Source organism: Trachypithecus francoisi, unplaced genomic scaffold, assembly GCF_009764315.1.
Source record: "Trachypithecus francoisi isolate TF-2019V2 unplaced genomic scaffold, Tfra_2.0 Lachesis_group0, whole genome shotgun sequence".
Taxonomy (NCBI): domain Eukaryota; kingdom Metazoa; phylum Chordata; class Mammalia; order Primates; family Cercopithecidae; genus Trachypithecus; species Trachypithecus francoisi.
Window position 1 is genome coordinate 54,316,028 of NW_022681453.1, and position 25,130 is coordinate 54,341,157.

The 25,130-nt window shown below is 54.1% G+C and overlaps 1 protein-coding gene across 12 annotated transcripts in view; it reads right to left on the bottom strand.

Annotated features, from left to right (window-relative positions):
* Positions 1 to 253: 253 nt before the first annotated feature.
* ATP2B2 (ATPase plasma membrane Ca2+ transporting 2) overlaps positions 254 to 25,130 on the bottom strand; it is a 384,948-nt gene continuing 360,071 nt past the window's right edge. For 6 of the 12 annotated variants that reach the window (XM_033210668.1, XM_033210661.1, XM_033210666.1 and 3 more), the window contains 7 exons: positions 22,208 to 22,314; positions 21,547 to 21,738; positions 18,906 to 19,119; positions 16,669 to 16,880; positions 16,446 to 16,553; positions 14,374 to 14,556; positions 254 to 5,357 (listed from right to left, as the gene is read on the bottom strand). In XM_033210668.1, coding sequence (XP_033066559.1) covers positions 5,046 to 5,357; positions 14,374 to 14,556; positions 16,446 to 16,553; positions 16,669 to 16,880; positions 18,906 to 19,119; positions 21,547 to 21,738; positions 22,208 to 22,314 — 1,328 coding nt within the window. In that variant the 3' untranslated portion in view covers positions 254 to 5,045. Of the gene's footprint in view, positions 5,358 to 8,191; positions 8,247 to 12,318; positions 12,491 to 14,373; positions 14,557 to 16,445; positions 16,554 to 16,668; positions 16,881 to 18,905; positions 19,120 to 21,546; positions 21,739 to 22,207; positions 22,315 to 25,130 lie in introns of all 12 variants that reach the window. The other 6 variants (XM_033210671.1, XM_033210665.1, XM_033210669.1 and 3 more) reach the window with 4 other exon arrangements.

Consider the following 25,130-nt stretch of genomic DNA (forward strand, 5'->3'; position numbering starts at 1 on the left):
AGTCTTCTTCTATGAGATGGTCAACTATTCCTCATAAGTTAATGGCTCATGGCAGGGTAAGCCTGTCTCCCTCAAATGGTGGGTGTTCAAAAGGTGTGACCTAGTGGAAGTAGAGAGACTGCCCGTTGAGCTGTGGGCCTTTGGGCAAAGGGCATTTCCCTCCCAGGGATTCTGTTTCCCCCTGAGTTCAACTCCACAAAGGGCGGGGACCCAGCTGTCCTTCAGAAAAAGGCCTTGTGATGTGTACCGTGTCTGCATTTCCACGTGTGCATTTATTGTTATTGCTCAGTATAGTGTTGAAAAGGCAGACAAATCCCATTAATTACAAAGAGCACAAGCCAAAGATACAGAGAAATAAAGAGTGTACAATAAGAGCACAGTCACTTCCCAGCCCCGATTGTCCCAGAGACCCCAGAGCCCGGGCAGCTTATGGAAGCTGGAGGCGGCACCATTCCCTCGCTACTCTATTATAAAATATGTGCACACAAGAGTTAGCAAAGTGTGGTGACCCCCGAGAGGAAAGGTCCGGGAGGGAGAGCACCACAGGCATTACAAAACAGACTCAGGGGGCTGAGAAGGGCAGTCCCAAAGCAGCCTCCAATATCGTTTTCAGTGGAGGGGGTGATGGCTGCTGCCTGGGGCTGGGGACCCTCCTCCCCCACCTGGGTTGGTATGATCTCTACATTAAAATCAGGAGAGCTTGGTTTGGAACTTTGAAAAGGCTTGGGGACTTCCTGCTGTTGTCTGACTTCCGTCCTGACTCTGGAAGGCCTAAAAGCCTTCAAGAAACACTCCTCCCTACAAGATCCTCTAATGGTGGGATTTTGGACACAATGGCAGGAGAGAGATTTGGGTGGGAGGCTTGTCAGAGTGCACCAGGTTGGCAGCCTCCTGTAGGTAGCGCAAGAGTGGGCTAGGGGAGTGAGGGTTCCGAGAAGGCCCAGGCAAGAACTGCCTGCATCCCAAAGGTGCTAGAGACTCCCAATTAAAGAGCAAGAAACGATCCCCCCAAAATAAAATGAAACAAAAACAACAAAAAATCAGTTCAGGAAAGGGAGACAGGAATAAAGGTTTCTCCATGATGAGAATTAGAAGTGCAGACAACTGGGCCACACATTCTTTCCCAGCTCCAGGCCTGGGAGAGACTCCTCTTTCTCATCCGGACCAGGGACAGATGACGGGTCCACCCCAACACAACTAAGGTGGGTGACTTTGGTTCCCAAGCTGGAATTGAGTGGGGGCCTGGTGGCCTCTCATGACAACTCCTGGGCTTCGGGGGCGGGTGAAATGATGGGAGGAACAGAAGGCTTCCCTCAAGATCAGGATGCCCTTTTTGTCCCTCTTTACAGAACATACTCGATTTCACAGCCCTGAGTGGACAGTAATTACAATGGAGGGAAGATGATGGCACAGGGAATGACAGGGCCCAGGATTTGGGGTGGGAATGGGACAGGGGGTGGAGGACTGAGCACAATTTAAAGTTTATGTGGAAGAATAGATGTGAGAGAATAACTAGGAAATTTTGTAAAAGAAGAGTGAAGGGACTCATCCCACCACATAATAAGACATTAGAAATTGACATTAGAAATTGAATAGTTAAAATTGTATGGCTGGTGCCAGATGAGCCACCCAGGTAAGGGAAGAGAAGAGAAGTTCCAGAAATAGATCCAAGTCTATATAAGACATCAGTGTGTGGTAAAGGTGGCATTTCAACATGGTTGGGGAAAAGAGTGGCTTCCAATAACTGGGGGACCCAGGACAAGACAGGTTCAGAGTCCTTGAGCCAGTGCAGTCATTTTAATTGGTCCAGTCTCAGAAATAGGACCGCCTCCCTCTTGTCATCTCTATGCTATGGTTGGGACAAGGGGACAAGGGGCCATGGTGAGGGGTTGGCGGGAGCAATGGAGGCTGCTCCTGAGTTAAAGAAATCTCCGCCTGAGTTGCAAGGAGGAAACTCCTCAGAGCTCTCCCTGCTCACCTCCAAAGATGAGTGATTCTGCAGCGCCAGGAGTCACTGAAGAGGCTCCCTGCCCTTCCCTCATCTGTTGAGGGGGAGACAAGTTGGTGAGCTTAGCTCTCAGAACCAAATCTGTCAACTTCTCCTGGAGCCCTTGTCTAGAGGGCAGAAAAGAAGCTATATGGATGATGCAGTCCCAAACTAGAAAAAAGTATACATTACAGATATATTTACTATGTTCTGTTTGATGTTGTTTTTTGCCTTTTTTTTTAAAACCACAGACATTTCAGAACCACACTGCGCGAGTCAGAAGAGCCAGCGATTGAAAGCATAACCATTGCATAGTATTAAATGAACAGAGATGGTGAGTTCTTTATTTACAATTATTGTCTAGATAAAAAAATTCATAAAAACAGATGAATGGTCATAAATTATTTACCCCCTAATGGGGTGAACTGCCAAACGTACCCCATGCTGCTAGATATAGGACGCAGAGTGCAAGCTTTATGTACTACAGTGAGTTTTGACAAACCAACCATTTTGTGTGTGTGTATGTGTGTGCAAGTGTGAGAGTGAGGGGGTGCATGTGTGCAAGCATCCTTCATTCCTGACAAGAGACGACCAACGCTAATGTTGGCATTCTTGCATCGCTCCCTGTTCCCTAAGCCAGGCTCCACTGAGAACCTCTCCTGGCTCCAAATGAACATGGAGCATGGCGTGCAAACACAGCTATCCTGATGTCATGGAATGAGGTCGCAGACACATGACTGATCAAAGAAGTTGGGAGATGGAAAACTGTGAGAAAGGAAACTCCAAAAAACACCATGTTCCGAGGCTGCCCCATGTTTTACACGTGCAGGTCTTTCCTTCCTCATAGGAGAGCAGTGGGTTGGCTTTGGTGGCATTTGTACTGGAATCCAATAAGCACATCTGAGGGCTGGTCACCCCTTTGGGTATGCAGTTTCCTCTGCTGGATACATTCAGAGATACTTCTTCATGACATTCAGGTGGTACGCTCTTGAAGGACCTCCTTCCAGGAAGATTTTGCCAGGTGGGATGGGCTGACTTTGAACCCCAAACCCTCAAGTTTTTCCACAGCCATCCAAATGTAGGCCCTCCCAGCTGACTATGGCTCTTTTCCCGAGTGGCTCTCATCTTGTTTGTGGAAGAGTTCTCTGGGCCTGGAGAAGGGAAGGGGCTGGGCTGACATAGCCACCATGAGGAGGGTCAGCATGAGGAATGGATTTTGCAAGAGAGGCGGAAAGTGTTTGGTTTTCCTCGAAGCATGGGACATCATCGATCATGGTATTCAAAATGTCTTTTGCACTGTACAAGTTTATGGAAAAAGATCATATGCTGAAAAGTCTCAAAGCAAACTTTGTATTAAATACAAAAGTTCTTTTATGAAAAACGCTGAGCCCCACAAAGTGCTTAGCAGTCAAGAGGCTGACACACAGTTAAATAAGCTCTTATCAAGTGGGATTACTAGTGCTGTTGTCTTGGGGAAAAATAACCACCTTTTCTCACCTGTGATACTGTAGAGTTTCAGAATGGCTTTCTGTTTGGGAAAGCAAGACTTGCTGTTAAAAGGCTACAGTATATATTGTGACTACAGGAAGACAATTTGGTTTAAAATCACACTGAATACATCTCAATATACACATCATAAGGTTCATTCGGATCTAAATAGTGCAGAGAAAAAGGCTATTCTTCTTCAAAAATAAAAATAAAAGCAGCAAGCCATACTGATCCTCATCCAATATGCCAACAGCTCGGACGCTGCCATTAATAAGGAAATAAACCTGTGAGTTACTAACTAAAAAAAAAAAAATCAACATGTTACCATTTATAATATTTCAACACTACCTCAATCTCTGTACAGACAGTGCCAAAGAGAACCTATTTTTGAAATGCTCTTAGTAAACTCAAGCGAGTTTCATTGAGAGAAAAGTCTTCGAGCAGTGTTTTGCAGATCCTGGCATCCTTGGGCCGGATGGCCGTTAGTGTTGCAAACCCAGGAAGCCTTCTCTCCTCCTCTCCCTTCGTCTACGGAGCATGTTGTTAAACCCCTCAGGATGGCAACTCGGTAGCATTTGGCTTCTGCCTGAGCCTCTCACGGTAGTGACATTATTGAACGGAAATAGCAGGCAAAAATCAGAGCATGGCTATCATAAAACATCAAGGATGCAACCCAGGGGAAGTGTCTGTTGGGCCGAGCTGTTTTTATAGCATCTCAGCCACCAGTGTTCTTAAACCATACAAATAGCCAAAGACGTTATCTACAGGTTTGTAAACAAATTACATTCTTCTTTTAGGACATAAATAAGTTAAAATAGAGCAATTTAAGCGGAAACAAGGCAACATGCCGGCAAAGAAACTTTATATATCCATGTATATATATTTATATATATATATATCTACCTATCTATATGGACGTATACAGTCTCGGAGAAGTATACGTTGATATAGATACAAAGAAATGGATATAACCTTGTGAGTGTCTATGAAGTTCTTCGGTTCCATTGGTGCAAATCTACTAGGCGAGTTAAGCTCTGCAATTTCAAAAAGTTATTAAATTAACCTATACAACTGAGACCATGCTGCGCAAGCATTTCAAAAACTCACAGACCAGTGGATTGGATAAATAGTCTCAGAAAAGAGTCTGTTTGCAGTTCCCGCCTAAGAAAACAAACAAACAAAAAAACCCCTCCCCAACCCCCAAAAACCAAACAAGGGGAGGATTGAAAGTGTACAGTACATTCATGCGGGGGATGTGGTGGCTGGGCGGGTGCATGGCTGGTCCATGTCTGGGTGGGAGCCAGGAAGGGCTTGTTTTGGGAAAACTGCTCACTCCCGTAAGCCCCCGGGGGGGATCCCGCCCCTTGCCTCAAAGTGAAAAAGAGTTCAAACAGCATCGCAGCCAGAGAAAGCGTCTGTTGGTGGAAACGTTGGTTTTCTCTCCAGTATTTGGTTTCCGATTGTTGCTCGTTGCTGCTTGGGTGAGTTGGGTGCCTGGATGGATGGGTGCCCAGAAGGCGGGTGGCAGCGGGGTCCATGAGGGTGGGCGGGCAGGCGACAGGGTCCTCAGCTAAAGCGACGTCTCCAGGCTGTGGATGGGGCTCCCTGGACTTGAAGAGGTAGCTGATTTGCTTGTGTCAGTCGTCAGGTTGATCCCACTGTCAATGGCGCTGTTGTTCTTGTTGAGCGATGACGGCGGGCTCGAGTTCTGCTTGAGTGCGGCATCTTCTTCCAGGTCGGTGTCGTCAATGAGGGGGATGTGGGGCTGGGAATCTTCGATCCGGAATTCAGGATGAGCCATGAAGTTATGGATGGAGGTTCGAGATTCAGGCTTTTCTAAACCTTCATAGAGAGAGCTACGGAACGCCTTCACGACGCGGATCTGCAAGGGAAGCACAGGGGTCAGGAGCACCGCCCGGGGACTACAGCCAGGCTCGGGGGGCTCACAGGAGGGGCGGGTGGGAGAAGGGTTAGGGCAAAGCAGGTGGCTGGAATCCACAGTCGCTGGGTGTTATTAGCATTGACAGGATGGGGGAGAGTGAAAAAGGGGGCTCAGGTTATAGGCATCCTTGAGCTAGTTTTTAAAAATTGCTTTGGTTTTGGTAGAAACTAGTGTTAGGACAGGAGAAATCACCAAGCACCATCAAAGAGATGATGGGAAACAGTGGTTAAAGGAAGCAGAGTCGACTCCTGCGGGCACCCACACCTAGTGAGAGACTGAGCCTTGTTCACTTTAAAGCAGAGGTTCAACCATGCAGACGGGGAGGAGGACCAGGTGGGAATCAAGTAGGAAAGAGGAGAGGCTATTAAAAAAAATTCATCTTAGAAAAACCACACACAGTTAAGAAACCATACAACATGGAACAGGTTATGTGTCACCAACAGAAAAGGAACAGAAAGGAGAGACAGTTGGATGAGCTGGGATGAGAGAGACACATGAGGGCCAAACAGAACGGGAACATCAAATCAAAGGCAGCAAAGCAAACCAAAGCCAACCCAGGGCTTTCTCAGGTGCAGAGCAGAGGCAGCCAGAAAGCACACAGGAGCTGGCGGACAGATGACATTTGGGGGCGGGCTGCATGCCACGCGGGGTCGGGAGCCACACAGCACACACAGACAGATACACGGCTACACTTGGAAGCCTGGACAATGTGAACGGAGGTCGTTTGTACCCAGCGTTTCTTTCCTTCATGCATTTGGGAGGTAAACACTCGAGTATAGACTCAAAGCCCTGGCCAGCCAGTCACTGGAGCTTGCTTTGGGGTCTCTTATTTCCTGGGGGATTTTGTTTGTTTGTTTGTGCTTTGAAAACACAAAACCAAAAAATGAAGCTGGAATCAGATGGCCAAACCCAGCCCCAGTGGGATTCTGGGGTGTGTGGAACTGAGTCACAAAACAGCAAGTTCTTTCATTTTCTGTCTCAGTTGTGAACCACACATCCTGGGGCCTCAGTTTCCTCCACTGAAGAATGGGAGGAGGCTGGTCATTGAGTCTTCAAGGCTAGTGGAAAGAGCACTGGACTTGAAGGCAGAAGGACCCAACTTGCGTCCTGGCTCTGCCACATCTGGTGCCTTGACTGTGGACAAGCCACACTAGCTCTCTGGTTGTGCTCTGTCCTGCCTCACAGGGTACAGAGGGACAGGACCCTCACTTGGAAGAGAGGTGTCCCTTCTCTGGACTCCTGAGAGGGGCAGTAGTGCCTGTCATCTCAAGAGTCTGATGGGACTTGGGACAAAGGTGCCTCCTCCTCCCGTCCCAGCCCCAACTCGAAGTGGAGTCAGAGGTGGAGAAAACAAGGTGGCATTGGCACCTCCAGGACAGAGCCTTAGTCGGCTGCTGTGTGCAGGCCAAGTGGCACCCACCTGCAGAGCAGTGGCTGCCCTACACCACAGGCCTGCGGGGAGGCAGGGGACTGGACGAGACGGTCGTGGGGAGGCCCTTGAAGTCCCAGGACTTGAGCTCTCAGTGGAACCCAGGGGTAGCTCCTTTGTGGAACCCTGGTGGGGAAAGCCCTCTTCCATGGAAGTGGAGTTTCTAGGTGACAGTGGTTGATGATTTTAAGTGTCATCGCTGAAGGTTTGTTTTACTGTTGCAGAGGGAATTCTTTCTAAAGCATGTCATATACTCCTCTGACTTCTAATTTAGAGTGCACAGAGAATAATTTAACATAAGGTTTGTCAATTATCCTTCTTGGTCTTAGGTAAGACCCCATGGATTGGCTTGTTTTTTCTCCCTTGCTGTCAGCCATTGCTTACTAGTTAGTGCTGACTTTTCTGTTTTCTGAAAAGCACCTCTGTCCTTTCACCTTGCATACTGTGAGCTGGGACTCCAGGGTACCCCACTTGCTGGAATCGTGCTTTAAATAAGAGGCAACAAGTGCCAAGCAAGAGCCAGCCAGACACGGCCTTTGTGCTGGTGCTTCATGGCCACTGTGGCTGCTGGAGTCCCTCTTTGTGGCTCTGCAGAGATGGTTCATATTCTGATCTCCTGGTAAGTGAGCTGTTACACCTTGATTAATTGAAAACAAAGAAGGCACTGCTGGCCTCAGCTTTCTTATTTGTAGAGTGGGAATAGCGTCATGGCTGTAGCTGCCTAGCTTGGTGCTGTGTGTTCTGAGGCTGAAGTGCAATTCAGATGCTAACTGGAACACCTAGTGTATGTGTGGGGTGGGGGGATGGTGGCAGGACCCTGTCATGTGACTGACAACGCAGAGGGGATGACACACAATGAGATGAGGCCCCTCCGCCCTCCCCCTGGCATGGAGACAACAGAAAAAATGAACTGCTCTGGACAAGACTGTGGGGACAAGACTTTTTGGGACACCCCGCCACGGCCATCTCAAGTCTCCACTTCGGTTCTCTCCGAGGCTGAAATGGAAAAAACTATGGGGAAAAAAAGCTCTTCCATCTCCCCTCCCTGCCTACCCTAAAGGTAGGATTTTTTTTTTTTTTTTTTTTTTGGCATAAGCTGCATTTGGGTGTGGGGGTGAGGGGAAGGAGAGGAAGGGACCCAGTGAGCAGGGTTTCAGATGTTTTGGTTTCGTCAGCACAAAGGGAGCAAGGAGACCCACGCCTGTTGTCAGAGGGCTCTGAGGAAACGCACAGGCCCTGGTCTGAGATGGGTTCGACATACTCGAATGTTTACCCGGCTTCAAGGAAGCCAAGAGTCTGGGACTGATTCACATTCATTTCAGGCTCAAGGTTAAAGACTCACAACCTCTTTTAATTTCACTCTCTCTTGCTGAACTCTGTGTCCAGGGTTCTCTAGCCCTCTAGGGAAACAAACACATGGAATATTCAGACAGCGGAGAGGTCTAGGGTCCCCCCCATAAAGCAAGCCATTTTCTTGCCAACCCAGGATTGCACTAAATTAGTTACCAAAACACTAATGAGAAGTCCAGCTTTCTTCCCTTTTCATTGTCTTCATTTCTCCCCCTAACAGTGCAAACTCCTTGCCCTAGGAGTCTTCAGAACCAGGAATCTGCAGGGGGAAGTGGGAGCAGGAAGTGCCCTATCTGTCCAGCAAGGTACGGCGTCCAGAATGTGGCTAGGACCTGGCTTATGGGGCTGGCTCTTGGCTTGGGTGGTTTGAAGGAGCAAGACTTCCACTGATAAACATGGAGCCTGCTACAGACTTACTGAGTACAAAGATGGTTTGAGATGAGTTAGGAATTTGAGGCAATGAGAAAGAGAGGCTGTGCAGCTTTGCCTTGGATTGAAGTGTGGGATGCTAATCTGGTCCTTGATCACCTGTGGGAAGGTGCCCTCCTCTCCAGTCCTGGCCACGCTGGTAGAAGTTAAAGCTGAGAAACAGCTTCTCTGGCCTTCCCTGGAGGACTGACTCCTTTTCACAAATATGAGGCTATGGGCATGGGCACTGGTTCTGGAATGGAAGTTCAGCCTCTGTGGCTCCAGTTCTGTGGGCCTCCTGGGAAGCGGTATAAGTAGTGGGAAGAATGAGGGACTCCAGAGTCTGACCTCTTGCCACGCCCTTGCTGTGTGATCCTGGCCTCATCAGTGTCTTTCTCTGCGAAATGGATGTATTGGCAGGTCCTCCCCTCCCACAATTCAGTGGTGAGGCATCTTTGAAGTAAAGGGAGTGGGGAACTGCTCTGGAAATGTTGAGTGGGGCTCAGGTATAAGGCACTAGGCGTGTGCCATTAAGTTTCCGGGGTAAAAACAAGCTCATTTTTGAGTAAGTCAGAAGAGTGCACCAATTCATTCCCTCCCGAGCGTCCTCACGCCATGTGCCTCGTGACTGCAGTCAGGCTTACCACGTGCGTCTGTCTGCTGAGGCCTTCATCTTGCGGTGGTGCTGTGGGGAGGGGAGGGCCTGTGATGTGTTCAGGGGCTTTCCTCACTCCAGTGTCCCAGGTCAGAAGTCAGGCCCTGTCCCAGGCCTCTGTGGTCAACTCTTCATAACCCAGGGGACAGTGGATTGACTCCTTCCAGGGCATACTGGCTGTAGGTGTTTTTGCCTCAGCAGGCACATGGGCAGCCTCCTCCGCTGGGGAATCCCCAGGAAGCAGATTCCCCTCAGAAGGCTGGTGGGGTGTGGTGGGGTGAAGGAGTTGTGGGGTAGTAGGGCAGCCCACTTCCTCATCCCATCAAATTGGGGCCCTTCTCTCACTTCCTGGCCACCTGTTTAAACCTCCCTGTGGGAGGAAAGCATACTGGCTTCTGCAGGGACCTTGGCTGGTGTCTAGAGGGTCCTCAGCGTCCTTGGAGACCAGAGGAAGCTGCACTGTTGTAGACTCAGGCAAAGGAGGCATGAGGCTGTGTTGTCCAAATGTGTGTACTGAAACCGCAGAGGCTGTGATCCTGTCTGGGAACCAGTGCCCTCAGGCTATTTTTAAGACCACAGGCTCAGGAAGGCTCTCAGGAGGGACCCAGAATTATAGGCTGGATTCTGTCACAGAGGGGGAATGCGAGGTTCTCCGGGAGGTGTGAAGAGGGGAGAGGCAAGATGGGGAGCAGGGTGAGGAGGTCCTGGCCAGCCCCGCTGGGTCCCCTGAGAGAATGAGGGGTCAGGGCAAGGACTGTCAAGCTGGCTTTGGCTGAGCCTCTGCCTGGGCTTCTTTTCCAAGACTGTTCCAAAGTTGGGGTAACCACGGGCTACAGGGGACTGATGTGGCCTGGAAGGAGGTCAGTTTAGACACATTCCTGTCTAAGCATTTCTGCAGAAATGAAGAAAGGGGCACTTCTGCAAAGAAGTGTTAGTCCCAGATTGGCCCTGTTGAATGGCTTTACAAATGACACAGAAGAAAAGCTGAGAAAGAAGTGGCTGAGGTTTGAGAGGACAGTTCTAGCTTCTAGACTGTGAAGGCTAAGATGAGGGGCTAACTCAGGGAAGACTTCCAAAGGTGGTGCGGGTGCCCAGCAATGTCAGGTGTGCTCTGTTGTGGCCAGGGTGAAGTGCTGCCCTTCAAGAAAGAGGCTGAACTGGGATGGACGAAGAACTGGGCTTTCATCCAGAAGCCAGACTCCTGGCAGGCAGCCCCAGCCAGAGGGCCGCAGGAGTCACCAGGAGGGGTGGCAGAAGGGAAGAAGTGGATTCTTCCCGATGTAGCTCTCCCTGACAGGACACTTGGTCACCGCACCTCAGGAGAGGTGGAGGTGCTGAGCAAGGCCAGAGCTGAGCTGGTGCAGAGAGGAGCTAGGTCAGCTGGCTAGGCTGCTGCTAAGGTGAGAGCTCTCTGGTCTAAAGGGGAGGAGGATGGGACTCCCCTTCAGTGTTGCCTTCCCCTAGAAATCCTGGCAGTGACTGCCTAGTGATGGTATCTCATGGAAATGTGACTCAGCCACCATCTGCTGAAATGCATCTCCATTTCATCTTGGCTCCCTGGGCCTCCCCAGCACTGCATTTCTGTGCCGACGAATGAGCACTGAGGGGCTCCTTCCCTGCTTTCTGCTTCTGTCCTGCCGCTATAGGTCATGGACAGTTGCCATCAACAGGCTTTCTGTGGCCTGCACCTCCACTGGAGGCACTGAGGGAGGCGCTCCCACCAGCACACAGGGTTACCGCTGCTGCAGGGGGGTATGTTGTGGGTGTTCTGGTTTTGGATGGGGGTACAGGCCCTTTATAGAGTTTCAAGAGATGAGCTGGAGTGTACTTCTCATAAAGAAGCTGGAGGCCAAGACGGACACTGTGTCAACTGGAGAAGACCAGAGCCAGGGGCTCCCGTGCAGATCAGAAGGGCCTGGCTGGAAGCGAAGCAGGGCGGTGGGAGGAAAGACAGGCTTTTCCCTATGGGACCCGAAGCCATGGGTCCGGGAAAGAGCTACACAAAGCCAGCGGTGAGTGCTCTAGATCAGAAGTGGTGGCATGAGGAGATGAGCTTGGCAGGAGGGAGATGAAGGAGGGGCCACAGTCTCAGGCTATCCCTCAGATAAAGGAGGGCAGGATGCCCAAGGGTAGATCAGGTCCCTCTGGGCCTGCTGGCATCCAGGCAAGACATGAGGCTTGACCCACCATTTTCTACCAGGGGTCAAGCTGAATGGGCCAGGGACCTTGTCCTTTCCAGGAAGGGCTTAGAACTTCAGCAAGCTCCAAGCTCAGCCACAGGGAAAGCTGTCTGCAGGGCAGCTGATGCTGTCAAAAGTGCAAGGAGAGGAGTGACAGGAAGTGGGCAGAGACTCTGAACTGCTGGGGTACAGCCTCCAGGCTGTGAGCTCCTAGGTGCCCTGGGACCCCTGGCTGACTATGACCTCTGACCTGCAGTGACCTCTTGGCTCAACCATCCCCCTTGATCATGACCCTCATTGCTGTGGGTGTCCCCTGACCAGCTGGGAAAGCCTGGATGATGTGACCCTCTCCTGGTTGGATCCCAGCGTGACTGACTGTGACCCTGAGGGGCTTGCTTCCCTTGACCCACAGTGACCCTTCTGCTGACTTTGACTGCAAGACTGGGACCTCCTGTCTAACTCCAACCCTTGCCTTGGTGGTCCAGGCTTTTGCTGACCACATATGACCCTGGGCCAGTGGGACACTCTGTGTCACCTCCATGTCTGTCCGCCTCTGGCTGCCGGGACCCTGTGGTGGATTGGGACCATTTGGTCACTGATGTCCTCTTGACCATTGCTGATCCCTTGACTTAACCAGACCTTTTGGCCACTTGGGACCCTAACGACCCTCTGACTGACCCTGGTCCACTGAGTGACTGCCACTGCATGACTGGTTGCACTCTCCTGACCAATGGGACCCTCTTCGGTGGCTGTGACCCTTCAGCCCCCTGGGCCTGATCGTGACCAGCTGCCCCCCATGTCCTCTGGTGCCCCAGCCCCTGCCCGCCTGGGAGCTGGCGTGGGCAGTGCCAGCCGGAGGCAGTAAGGAGTCACACTCACGCCCGGCTGCAGCAGGAGGAAGGCTGGTCGGAGAGGAAAGAGCATTGGACAACGACACGCGACTAGGGCTAGAGAGATTGGCTACATCCTGGCTCTGGCTGGTGACCGAGGACTGTCTCCGCAGGGCCCCCTGAAAGGAGGCCCCGCTCTTGAAAGTATTGACTACTTCAATCTGCAACGGAGGAGAGAACGAGACAAGTTGCGAGAAGAACGAACACAACAGCTACATGACTGACAGGCGCAACATCACAAGAACAGCCGCAGCCACGGCAACAACGACAATGTCACTTAAATCAAAACAAAAATACCAGACACACTCCAAGGCTCTGAAAGATGTCTGCTCAGCTCTGGGCCCACCTGCAGGCCCCAGGGTCCCCGGGAGGACACAGGGGGTCTGGCCTTTGTCCTGTGCTAGTGGCTCAGGGGCCAGTGGGCTGGGTGAGGCCAGTGGAGGAGGCAGTGATTAAACTTGGCATCTGGAGGGAAGAGAGCAGTGTTCGGCCTCCCTCAGGTACCGGCGTGGAGGTAGAGGGTGTGGTGGGGGCCCTCAGGTGAACAGAGCTTGGCCTAAATTCCAGCTCTGTCACTTACTAGCTAGGTGACCTTGGGCAAGCCACCTTTCTGAGTTGAGTTTCTTGTTCTTAAGAAGGGTCAATGCCACCTGCCCGGCAGGGTTATCTGTAAGTGGCAAAGCACCTGACCCACAAGAGGCAGGCAAGACAGACGCTCCTGCCCACTCAAGAAATCGCAGTCCTTGCTTCCTCCCATAATTTGGAGACCCCTGCATGGCTCTGCCGCCAGGGCAGTGACAGCACCAGGGCCATATTCACTGAGTTGTCCTGGACCTCCCTGGAGGTGGGGGCAGGCTGGGAGGGCTGGCTGCCAGGGTCCTAATCAGGGGAGGTGAGCCCAGGCCCGTGTCAGGCAGCTCTGGGTCTGAAACCTGCTTCCAGTCCCCACCCCAGCTGTGCCAGCTTGGTAGAAAAGGCCATCTCCTGGACCTCGGTAACCTCTAAAACTGGGGGAGTCACATCTACATCCCAGGGCTGTGAAGGTCACATGAGGTGAGGTTTGGGACAGGGTACAGAGGGGTGGGAGGTGACCCAGGTGAGCTATCTGCTACATCGGATGGAAATGAGGTGCTGGGCCACAGCTGGCAGAATGGTGGCCAGGTGGGTGCCTCTACACTGCACTTCACCCAAATATGCTGGGGCATGGAGGAGCTCCCACTCCAAGTCCCCAGATGGTCTGGGCAAGAGACCCACAGAGTCCCTCCTGACCCTCCCCTCGCAGGGCTGTGACAGCACTTGTGAGCTACAACACCTGCTCCAGGCATAAGGGCCCATGTGAGAGCATGTCGTGTGTGTGTGGGGGGGGGGGGTGGGGAGGGCGCAGGTGTGTCCTGTGCCACATGGCGGCCATGCTGTCTCTGCTCTGGGGAAGAAACCTGCTTCTGGCTGGCTACACCCTGCACCTGTGCTCCCCTGGTGTGCTTGGTGTGTGCTTGTGTGTCTGTGTGTACTTGGGGATGACTGACCTTTGCGCCCCACAGCCTCTCCACCCCCTAGGGGAAGCTGGGGAGAGCAACTGAAGCCCCCGTGGAGGCGGCGGACCCCCTGATCACCAGGCCCTGGGGGACCCTGGGCGACCTGGCCTGCAGCTTCTGTCCAGCCTTCACACAGTCCCTCTGGGTGGCTGCCCCCAGCTGAGCGACAGTCCCCTCACTCACCTCTGCCCTCAGAGCCACCCTTCCCCACCCTCTCAGGGAAATCCCCCTGGAGACCATGGTGGGTGTGACCCCTACCGCTTCCCCTTGCTGCCCTAAGAGGGCACAATGGGACCTCCCTGAGGAGGCCATGCTGTTCCTTAGCAGCCACGGGAGTGTGTGTGCAATGTGGGTGTGCAAGTGGCTGGTGAGAGCTGGCCGGGACCCCTCTGTAGCCACCCTCCCTCAGCACCAGAGTCGGGCCCTGGGGGGCAGCACAAGCACGCTCACCTCCATCCCCTGGCCCGCCCCGGCCGGGCCTGGGCCCAGCCCCCAAGAGCCTCCTGTACCTGCGTCTGGATCCGATTCAGGCCTCGGAACCACAGGATCTGGCCCCGCCGCAGCTCCCGCTCTGCATGGTCGATCTCCTCCACGTCCTCGTTGAGCTCCTCCTCCGGGATCTCCTCCTTCTGCGTGAGCCTGCCTGCCTCCTTGAGGAACTTGAGTCTGCTGGTCGGGATGGTGGCGATGACCTGCAAGGGACCCCGGCTATCAGAATTGGGGGGCTGTCCTTCCCGGTGGCCTTCTTTCCCTGACACCCGCTCCTCTACCTCCCTCCTACCGACCCACCCAGGCATGTGATCAATCCACTTCTTTACCTACCTCACCTGTTCCTCAGCCCAGTCTTTGACAATTTCTTTCTTTCTTTCTTTTTTTTTTTTTGAGACAGAGTTTCACTCTTGTTGCCCAGGCTGGAGTGCAATTTGCTTTTTAATTCACTCATTCAGAGTCGGGGTATATAGTGGACAATCTTGGCCTCTAGGAGTTGGACAGATATGGCTTTGAATACCCCAGACAGTCCCGGTCCTATGGCCTTGGGCAAGTCATTTAACCTCACTGAATTTTGGTTTTCCTAGCTGTAAAGTGGGGGCCGCTCTGGGCATGGTGAGAACTGGGCACGGTGGAGGGTCTAACTCGTCCTGCATGAGCCTGGCCCGTGGCTGGCTCTCAGCCCTCCTGGGGTTACTTAGTCCTCTGTCCCTTATTCCTCCTGAGATCACTGGACCCTGAGGGCAACCAATCCTGGACTGGGAAGGCAGTATGGGAAAGAGCTATGCCTTCATTCCTAATCTTCCCCAAAGGGCTTGTCTGTGGGGCTAAGGACCTAGACGCAGGCCCTACAGGAAAGCTGAGGTGGCAGATGCCAGAGGTCCCTTCCATCTCCTGTAGGGACAGACAGGCACTGGCTCAAATGCAGCCTCAGGGGGCTCCCTGGGAATGTAAAGTCAGCACTGACCACTGGCATTAACCTTAGTCCTCTGAATCCTTCCCTCAGATACTGGGCCCAGCCCCGAAGAGCCTCCTGTAGGGTGTGGGCCCCAGTGGGATAAAGATGGCCTGGCCCCCAGGGTGCCCAGGGAATGGAGTTGCTAAGTCACACCTGGTTTATCACTCTCCAAAGCAGCCCCAAAGGTTACAGGAAGTCCTTTTGGATGAAACTAAACTTTCTTATTTATCTTTTAGTTAATTTTTGCACCTGTAGCTTCTCTCTAGCCTGCAGACAGCTTGAAGGCAAGAACAATGTCTCCCACCCATCAGGTCCCATTGCCTGGATGTGTGAGCACCTTGGGAATAAAGCCCCTTAGGCCCTGCATTGGTTCTCGGCACTCCTCCAAAGCCCTGTGTCCTGGGTCAGGAGCCTTTGAGCTGCATGCTGTCAGAGCTGTGACAGGGTCTGGAACTCAGGCAAACGTAGAAAAAGGAACTGGTGGGAGAATATTCTGGGGTCAAAGCTGGAAGGGCCCCTAAAAAGCATCCAGCCCAAGGAGCCCCGGAGCTGGGGCAGCTCTCAGATGGCCACAGGCACAGCACTGAGTAACACTGCAATGTGGCAGAGTGTGTCCTGCTTGCATTCCCTCTGAGTGCTCTACAGGACCCTGACTGACGCCAGCCAGCCACCAGCGCTGGCAGACCATTGATTCGTCTCCCTTCCTAAGAAGCTGCTCCAGCCTTGAACCCCTGGCAGGCCATGGCTTCTAGCTGGAGTTTCATAACGTCATTCTCATTACATTAATGTTTTTGTTAGCTTCCATTTATGACAAATGATACTGATTTTTCAGTTCTTAGTAATATGACATTGCCTTTAAAAACAAATTTAAGTTAAAAAAACTGACGTGATTGAGAGAAAATATTATATAAACAACAGGAACAGTGGTAGATAGATATAAGGCAAAAATCAGAGCAGTAGTACCCAGAGGACCAGTATGGGACCTGGGACAAGCCCCCTTGCTCAGATGTCCAGTGACAGGGAGGGGCTTGCCTGGGGTCTGGCAGCTGGTTCCTGGGGGTCCTGGATTCTCCATCCAGTGCTGTCTCCCTTGCCCTGCTAAAAGGCACCTCCTGCGACCTACCAGGAACTTACCTGGCCCCAAACGAGCTCTCCTAACCCAATGAATATGCACCACATCCACTGGTCCAGCTGCAGTGGAGAGCAGCTGAATGGCTTCCCTCCAAACTGCACAATCACTATCTGGAGGTCAGAGGGGAGCAGAGAAAGAGAGAGGCCATCAGGGGCGAGCACAGAGGGCTGGGCTCCGGCTGCTTGCTGCCCACCCCAGGCCTGGTTAGGGTGGGGGCCTCACTACCTGGATGGCAAAGGTGCCCAGCACAATGGTGCAGAAGATGGGGTTCCGGAAGATGCCGTCAAAGACGTTGCGCTCGCCGTGGATCTTGCGGGCGTTGATCTCGTTGAAGAGCTGCATCATGACGAAGGTGTTGAAGATGATGGTGTAGTGCTCTGAAGGTGGCGAGTGCAGGGGCGCATTCCTTCCGCTGTCGATCTGGAACATCTTCTCGCCTGCCAAGTGAGAGGGTGGGGCTGGGCTGAAGGCAGCGGTGGGGGAAGCAGAGGGGAGATGCCCGGCCTTTCATGGGGGCCTCTTCTGAGCGGTGAGGTGAATCCCTAAGATACAGAGGCATGCTTGGATGCTGGGGGGCCAGGTGGCTGTGCTGTTGGCTGGTCAGAGAGTAGCAGTGAAGGGTCAGCAAAGCCCTTTCTCCTCTGGGGGAGAAAGGCCTTGGGGAACTGTCTTCCACTTTTTCTGTGGAAACCTGATAAAGGTGGATGGCCAGCTGTGTTAAAGGTGGGCGACATGGCTTCTAAAAAGTGACCCCAGACTGGCAAACTCATTCTGGACTGCGAGGACAGGATACCTGCGGGAGGCTTTGTGCTGCCCCGAGAGTGCTGCTTCTTGTACCCGAGCATGTCCCTTGCTGAGACCTCTACAGACTCATGGGGCTGTTACTAGATGGCAATTCCTATATGGAGCCCAGGGCTTCTGGGCCAGGCTGGCTCCGGGCTTCATTCTAACACCTGAGCTGTCACATGGTGGGGCACTGCTGTATAGACGCTGCTGATGGGGTGTCTGATGCAGTCCTGTATCGTTTTTGTTTTGTTATGTTTTTGAGATGGAGTCTCGTTGTTGCCCAGGCTGGAGGACAGTGGCACAATCTCGGCTCACTGCAACATCTGACTCCTGGGTTCAAGTGATTCTTTTGCTTCAGCCTCCCAAGTATAGCTGGGATTACAGGTGCGTATCACCATGCCTGGTTAATTTTTGTATTTTTAGTAGAGATGGGGTTTCTCCATGTTGGCCAGGTTGGTCTTGAATTCCTGACCTCAAGTGATTTACCCGCCTTGGCCTCCCAAAGTGCTGGGATTACAGGCATGAGCCACTGCACCTGGTCAAGTCCTGTGTCCTTTTGCACAGCTGAGTAAAGTGGTGCCAGGAGGCTTGTGGAGTTTTCTGGGTGTGAGATGTCCCAAGACTACCCAGGGTAGGCGCTGCTCAAGTGACCAAGCCAGCAAGCCGACCAGGACCCCTGCTCTCCTCTCCTCTCCAACCCCTCCACCTCCTCTGAATCTCTTCTAATTCTGCATATTTGTGGCTTCTTCTAAGCTTTTTCATGATAGGTTTTACAACAGTAAAATGTGTCTGACAACACGTTACTTTCAAAATTTATAAAAGGCAACTGCCTTTGAGGAATGGATCCATGCCCACCTCCATCATACTCTGGACTTTGAGGACGAGTGAAAGGCCAGCTCCAGGAGGCTCCTGTAAGGAGAGCACTGGCCCTGATTCCATGTGGGACTGTGGGCCAGATCCTTCCCCTCTCTGGGCCTCTGTTTCCCCATCTGTGACCTGGGGGTAGGCTTTGCTGGGATTGCCTCCAAAGCATCTGTGGAAACCAGGCCAGTTTTGGCCCAACCAGACCTGGTTCTGTGCCCAGACTCTTCCTCAGACTGGCTGTGTGCCCTTGGGCAAGTCACCTCACCTCTCTGAGCTTTGGTGCCCTCATTTGTAATGTGGGGTGGAGGCAAATGTGCTTGCCTCACTGAGTGGAAGACCCAAACACGCAGCCCAAGTGGAAGCAAGTGAGAATCGGTGGTGGTGTGAGCGTGTGTGCCCTTCCCCAGGAAGCCTTGCTGAGGGTCCCTTCCACCGGGCCAGGATCAGGTGCTGGAATGGGTCAGAGAAGGGGTGAGTCACTCCCCTCTCAGTCTCAGGCGCCTCTGGGGCTGCCATGCAGTGCTTTAGCACCTGGACAGGGCCTTGCACAGTCTGTACTTGGTGCCAGGAGCTGTCACCAGTGGAGAAAGCCACTGATGGCTTTGGGGTCAGCCAGAGCTGGGACAGGGCCAGGCCCTCTTCCAAGACTCGCTGGTGTGGCCTTGGGCAACTTACTTGACCTCCCTGAGCCTCAATTTCCCCATTAGCAAAACGGGAGGGGGTTGTGACTCGAGAATGCTGAGTGACAGCCGTGGTGCACCAGGAAGGTGATGACCCCGCCTGGGAGAGGCGTGGGTGGGCGAGGCGCTCACCAACGAAGAGCAGGGTGAAGATGAGGGCGAGCTGGTAGACGGCATGGCCCAGGATGTTCTTCATCATGGTCCTGGAGATGAGTGGCTTATTGCGGCCGTACGGCTTCCTCAGCAGCAGGGTCTCCGTGGGCGGCTCGGTGGCCAGTGCCAGCGAGGCAAACGTGTCCATGATGAGGTTTACCCAGAGCATCTGCACAGCTTTCAGAGGGGAGTCCTGGGGACGGGCAGGAGAGGGCTGTCACCTGTGCACCCACCTGTCCCTGTGAAGTGCTGGGTGGGTTCATGGTGAAGTGTCCGCAGGCTCCTGCTGGAGGCTGGAGGCCGACCCACCCCTTGGCTCCCCAGCAGGCATAGAGCCGTTCTCTGATGCCCTCTCTGGAGATCAGTGCAGACCCGTCCACCTCAGCCCCATCTTCCCCGCCAGGAGATAAGTGAGTCCCCCCAGGCCCAGTGGCCACTAGCTCCCTGCCTTCTGGTAAATTCAGCAGCATCTCACCATCTTCCCCTCTCCCCTCCAGCCCCCAAGGAGGGGGGTCTCTCCTGGCTGAGGCCAAGACCATTCCCACTGCCTCCAGCATGGTTTCCTACCTCCTCCCCCCACTGCCTCCTCCCCCTCGGGCTCTCCTATCCTACAAACAGAGCCCATCCCCCAACCCCCAATTTCTTTTCCCCTCTTATCCCACCTTACCTTAAAAAATTATTGTGTGTATCTATGACTCAAAAATTAATACATTTCAAGGTAGGAAATGTTGGCAAATGAGGAATAGCAGAAGCAACTAAACTTGTCAAGGACCTCACCACTTGTAGGTCACCACTGTCCAGGTTCTGGGAAGGACCCTTTTGGACCTGTCTCTTTGGCTGAGAGGAGCTGGGTCTGCTGTCCCCATCCTTTCTCACACCCCCATGTATCTTGTCCACAGCAGCCAAACTTTGGCCCCTCCACTCTCCCAGAATGCCCTCCTCCCATGTCACCAGCACTTTCTGTGCCACGAGTTGCAGAACCTCTTCTCGGCCTCATGTCACTGACCTCGCCCCTGCACTTGGCCACTGCCTCCCACTTGCAATCCTGACCCCACTCTCCTGGTCGTCATCCTCCCCTCCTTTTAAATCTGTGTTCCTGCCTCAGCCCCATTCTTCTCCTCTTCCTGTGGCTTTAGCTACATCCATGGGCTGTGGAACACCTCCTCCAGGAAGCCCCCGGACCCTGTAAGCTCAACAGCCCAAACCGGATGCTCTTCCCACTTCTGTCTTCTCCCAAGCCCCATATACCTGCATCCCTTCCACTCATCACCTCCCAGGTTTCATTACAGCCCCTGTTCCTGGCCTTCTTTCCCACCCCCTCCCTGCCTCAGCCTCTCTCCCCTTGCCCCCGTCCTCCCCACCCCTGGGCTTTCTCCGATTCCATATGCCTCGGGGTCAAGCGTGCCCGTCTTCCTATCAATGCTGCATGGCCTTGCCACCAACTCAAACAAAGACCTCAGGCAAACTGATAGTCGTCTCAGAACCTCAGTTTCCCTATCTGGTATCAAGACTTTGTGGTCTCCAAGTTGCTGCTGCCATGGGAGTGTCCCTCAAGCTGCCACTAGAGGGAGCATCTCATCCACAGACCAGGAAAGAGGGCCCTTCTGAGCAAAAGGAAGCCCCCAGCTACCCTTCCAAGGCTCTGATTCTCAGGGCTGGGGCAGCCAGAGTTGCCACCTATATTCCCCCAGCGCAGGAAGCAACAGAGGGGAGCAGTGTTCCAGTGCCACACAGCTGTTGGGGCAGTGCTGCACTCTGGGCCTCTGGGGGCTCCTGTGGGCATGGGCTTGTCTGCCCAGGTGGCTACTGGGAAGGTTGGGCCTTGGGGATCCCCTGGGGCTAAGGGAGACCCATTCTTGCCTCTCTGGCCAGGCTGGTCAGTCCCTGTGGGGAGTATCAGGAGACTGCAAGAACAATGGCAGGTCCTTGGCCAGTCCATCCTCTAAGCCTCAGTTTCTGCCTCTGTAAAATGGGGATCATCACAGTTCCCGCCTCATGGAGCTGCGATGAAGAAGTGGTGTCTGCAGACATCCGGGGCCTGTCTGCCAGGCTCAGTGCATAGGGCTGCTTCAGACCCAGTCGTGGTATCTGGCCAGACTCCTCTGTGACCTTCCCAGTGAGCGAGACCCCCGACTCCCTCCAGCTGTCCCCACCCAGCACCTCCTAAGGCACTCTACACTCCAGTTCAGAGTCAGGGCCCCAGGGCCCCTACTGGCTCTTTGTCCTCACCTGGCTGCCTGATCCCCTTGGGCCTTGGCCCGCCCTTCCCTGCCTCCCTCTGCCCTCATGGTGGCCAAGGGCCCTCCCTTCTCTTGAGGATTCCCTCTCCCGCTTCCTGCAGTGAGGGCCAGGCTGTGAGCCCGACAGCTCCCATTTGCCGTGTGACCTTGAACAAGTCACGCCACCTCTCTGAGCCTCATGTCCTTGACTCCCCTGGGGCCAGTGCCTGCAACTGAGCTCTGTGATGCAGTTCATGGCTCCCAGCAGGTGCTCCATCGATGGGTGCCTCATCCCTGGCTGTTGTGACAGGCACAAACGACAAACTGGAGTACCCTAAGGCCCCTGAGCCTCTGGGGGGGTCTCCGCCGTCCCCCACGCTTTTGGCCTCCTGAGGACCCACCTGCGTGATGCAGGCCCCCGTGAAGGCCACAATCACAGCCACCACGTTAACTGTGAGCTGGAACTGCAAGAACTTGGAGATGCTGTCATAGACATTGCGGCCCCACATCACTGCCTTGACGATGCTGCTGAAATTGTCGTCTGTCAGGATGATGTCTGAGGCCTCCTTGGCCACATCAGTGCCTGCGATGCCCTGTGGGGACAGGGACAGGAGGCTGGGTGGGGTGGCCAGGGGAGGTGACCACTTCTAGCATCACCATCCTCACCCCCTCCACATCCTCAGTCCTACACAACTCCCTAGTACACACACCCAGTGGGCCCAGCACAGCCAGACCACACAGGGACACCCCACTCTTCACGCTCCTCACAGACCCAGCTCCCTTCACCCTCAGGAAACCTCACCCTGGCCCCTTCTCCCGCTCTGTTCTCTTCCTCCTCAGCCTGCAAATGTCCCCATTCGCACAGCTCTCCCAGAGCAAGGACCATCCTACGCCCTTCCAGGAAGACCTCGGGGTCAGGCTGAGTCTCGAGAACGGTGGTCACCCACAGCGGATGGTGAGTGGGCCAAGTGTGAGCTGGGGCTCCTGAGTAGCCAGTCCAAGGCTGTGTAGTCCCATCTCCCCAGCCCCCACCACCCCAGGCCCTCTGCGGGCCTCTCCTACCATGGCAAAGCCCACGTCAGCCTTCTTGAGTGCAGGCCCGTCGTTGGTCCCGTCCCCCGTCACGGCCACCACCTGCCGCTGCTCAGTGTGTGTGCTGTCGATGATGCCTGTGGAGGCGGGAGTGTGCTCAGGCCCTGGGCCACTCAGGTGGGAGGCAGTCTGGGCCAGCCCTTGTCCTCAGGAGGGGCCTGGCTGGGCATGACTCTCTGGTCCCTGTCCAGTCGCCCCCTCCATCCAGGCTCTTCTCAGCTTCAGGCTGGCCTATAGCTGCCAGCAGGTCATGCTGGGCCCCTTATTGGGCTGGTGCTGGCTTGGGGCCCTCTGTGGCCTGGGCCCTGCTCACCTCTCCAGCCCTGTCTTTCTTTGCTCTCTACAACCCGTGGCCACATTGGCACCTACCCTAACCAGAAACACTGTATCCTCTAACTGTGCTCAGGGCCCCCTCTGCCTCTGCAGGGCTCCCAGGGTTTCAGCAGGACCCCACCATCTGTTCCTCCCGACACCACTAGCCAGCAACCTTCTCCCTGGGGAGTCCAGGCTTGCTGAGGAGGCCTTGGCTTTGCCATTTGCCAATGACCTCTGCCCCACCATTCTGGCCCTGACCTCTCTCCAGACATTCATCTTCAATAAAACATTCAACAAATAACAGAATGAACAAATGACATATGGCCCCAGTCGCTGAGCTGGGGCCAGTGGAAGAGGGTGGCTGAAGGATGTCATCGGTGGGGACCTGTGGAGTTTGTGGGACTCCTCATTCATGGGGCTTGCAAGCAGGGATGTCCATGGGCAGGATAGGAATTTGGGTGTCAGTATCCATGTGTCTCTCTCTCATTCTGCACATTGAATGTATCACCAAGGCCTGCCAATTCTGGCTCCAAAATCCCACTGAAACCCTTCCTTTCCTCTCTGTCTCCACCCTCTGCCACCAGCATCACTGGGTTTCCTCTCACTGACTCTGGGCTGCCCCTCCAACCTGCTTCCCCACAGCAACCCCAGGATCTCTCTTAAACCCATGTCTGAACAGTCCCGTCCCCCACCCATCCCCAGAACATCATTCTTCTGCTTTCCCCCTTGGCCTCACGATAACATCCATGTTCTTAGCTCCACTTATGAAGTCCTCTGTGACCAGGCCTCACCCGCACTCTGACCTCTTCTCTTCTCTTCTCTCATTGCCCGGCCACCCCCGATCTGTGCTTGCAGTCCCACAGAGCTAGCCCTCGCTGGCCCATCTCTGTGCACGCTGTTCCCTTGGCTGGAGGTACTCCTGTCATCCACCTGTACTGTATTTTTGGCTCAGATGCTGCCTTTCCCAGGAAGCTTTTCTGACCCTCTGAGGATCCCTGCCCACCCTTAATCAGATCCCTGTAACTCTGTGTGCTGCTCCATCCTTGCGCATCTCTCTGTTCTGTGCCTAGCAGACAGCGGCAGCCTGTGGAATGAGGGGCTGAGTTCCATGACTTAGGGCACTGTGCCCCCCACCTGCTCCTTGCAGCTCTACCCTCTTCCAGGCCCAGCTGCAGTGCCCTGTGTTCTGGGAATCGTCCTGGGCTGCTCCCACCCAGCTGGCAGTAAGCCCTCAGTTCCACCGTCCTGGACTCAGCCTCTCCAAGCTTGGGACACTGTCCCCTTGGGACACTGGGCCTGAGTTTCCTTGGTTCCCTCAGTCAGTCTGGGGGCTTCTCCAAGGCAGGGAGGGGTCAAATTTCTGCCTGTGGCTCCCAGGTGGCGTGGACCTTTGCATAGCTCGAGCTGTGTGGAAAGCTGGGAGGAAACCTCTCCCCAGGCCCCCTCCCCTCCTCCAGTCCTGGGGTGGCCTGACTGTGTGCGGTCACCAGGGGCCTTCCTGTGGCTGCCTCCTAAGGCCACATTTCTGTTCTGTCCCTGCAGACCTCTCAGCAATTATTCCCACCATGGGCCACACCTTCCTCCTCCACAGGCCTCCTTCCTTGTCTTCCTGGCACCACTCCCCCCGGCCATCCTCCTGCCCCTCTAGCCTCCTCCCCTTGGCCTCCTCTGGTAGGTTCTCAGCCTCACCATCACTCAGGCAGCTCTTGGCTTCTGTGGCTCCTCTCTCCCCACCCACGTGTGCCACCCAGGACTCTGTCTCAGGCCTGCTCTCCGTCCTGGCTCGATGACCAGTGCTCTTCTCCAACAGGTACAGACTGATGGGATCCCAGACACTCCTGCTCCTCATCCCTCCATGACATGCAAACCACCACCCAGCCCAGACCCCTCCACCACCCAGACTTTCTCAGATCCGCACCTGGCAGCTCCACCTGAGGTGTCACCACTGTGGGTAGGTGACAACTCTTAAGTGGGACAATCCTGCGGGACAATCCTGTGGGACTGCCAGGCCATGCTCTGCACTGCAGGGTAAATTTTCTAAAAGGATGCTTCTACTCTGTAAACGCTCCCATGTTCCCGAGCCTGGTGACATGGTGCAGGCCACGGCAGGGTACTCAAGTGGGCATTGGTGGCCCTGCAGGATCTGCTGCCCTCCCACCTGTTCCAGTTTCCTGTAACTTCCCTCTCCCGTCCCAAGGTCCTGGCCCAGATCCTTGAAGGCACCTGGGGATTTTCTGCCTCTAGCCCTTTGCAGAGCAGTTCCCTGCCTTGCCTCAAGCACAAGCCCTACCAACCCTGGAGCCCATCCCACCTTCCATGGCCTGTGACCTAAAGCCTCCCTAATCCAAGTTTGAGGCCAGTGTCGGGCCGAGAGCACCCCTGCCAGCAGTGTAGCCTTTCGCTCTATGCAGGGACCACTTATTCAATGCCTGCTGCATGCAACCTGGCCCAGGAATTCCACATGGGCAGGACCATGCCTGCCCTGAGCAGGGCTGGCACCTAGCAGGACCTCAGTAAACAGTTATGGAGAGAATGAGTGAATGAATAAGAGTAAGGATGGGCTGGGGGCCTTCTGCTC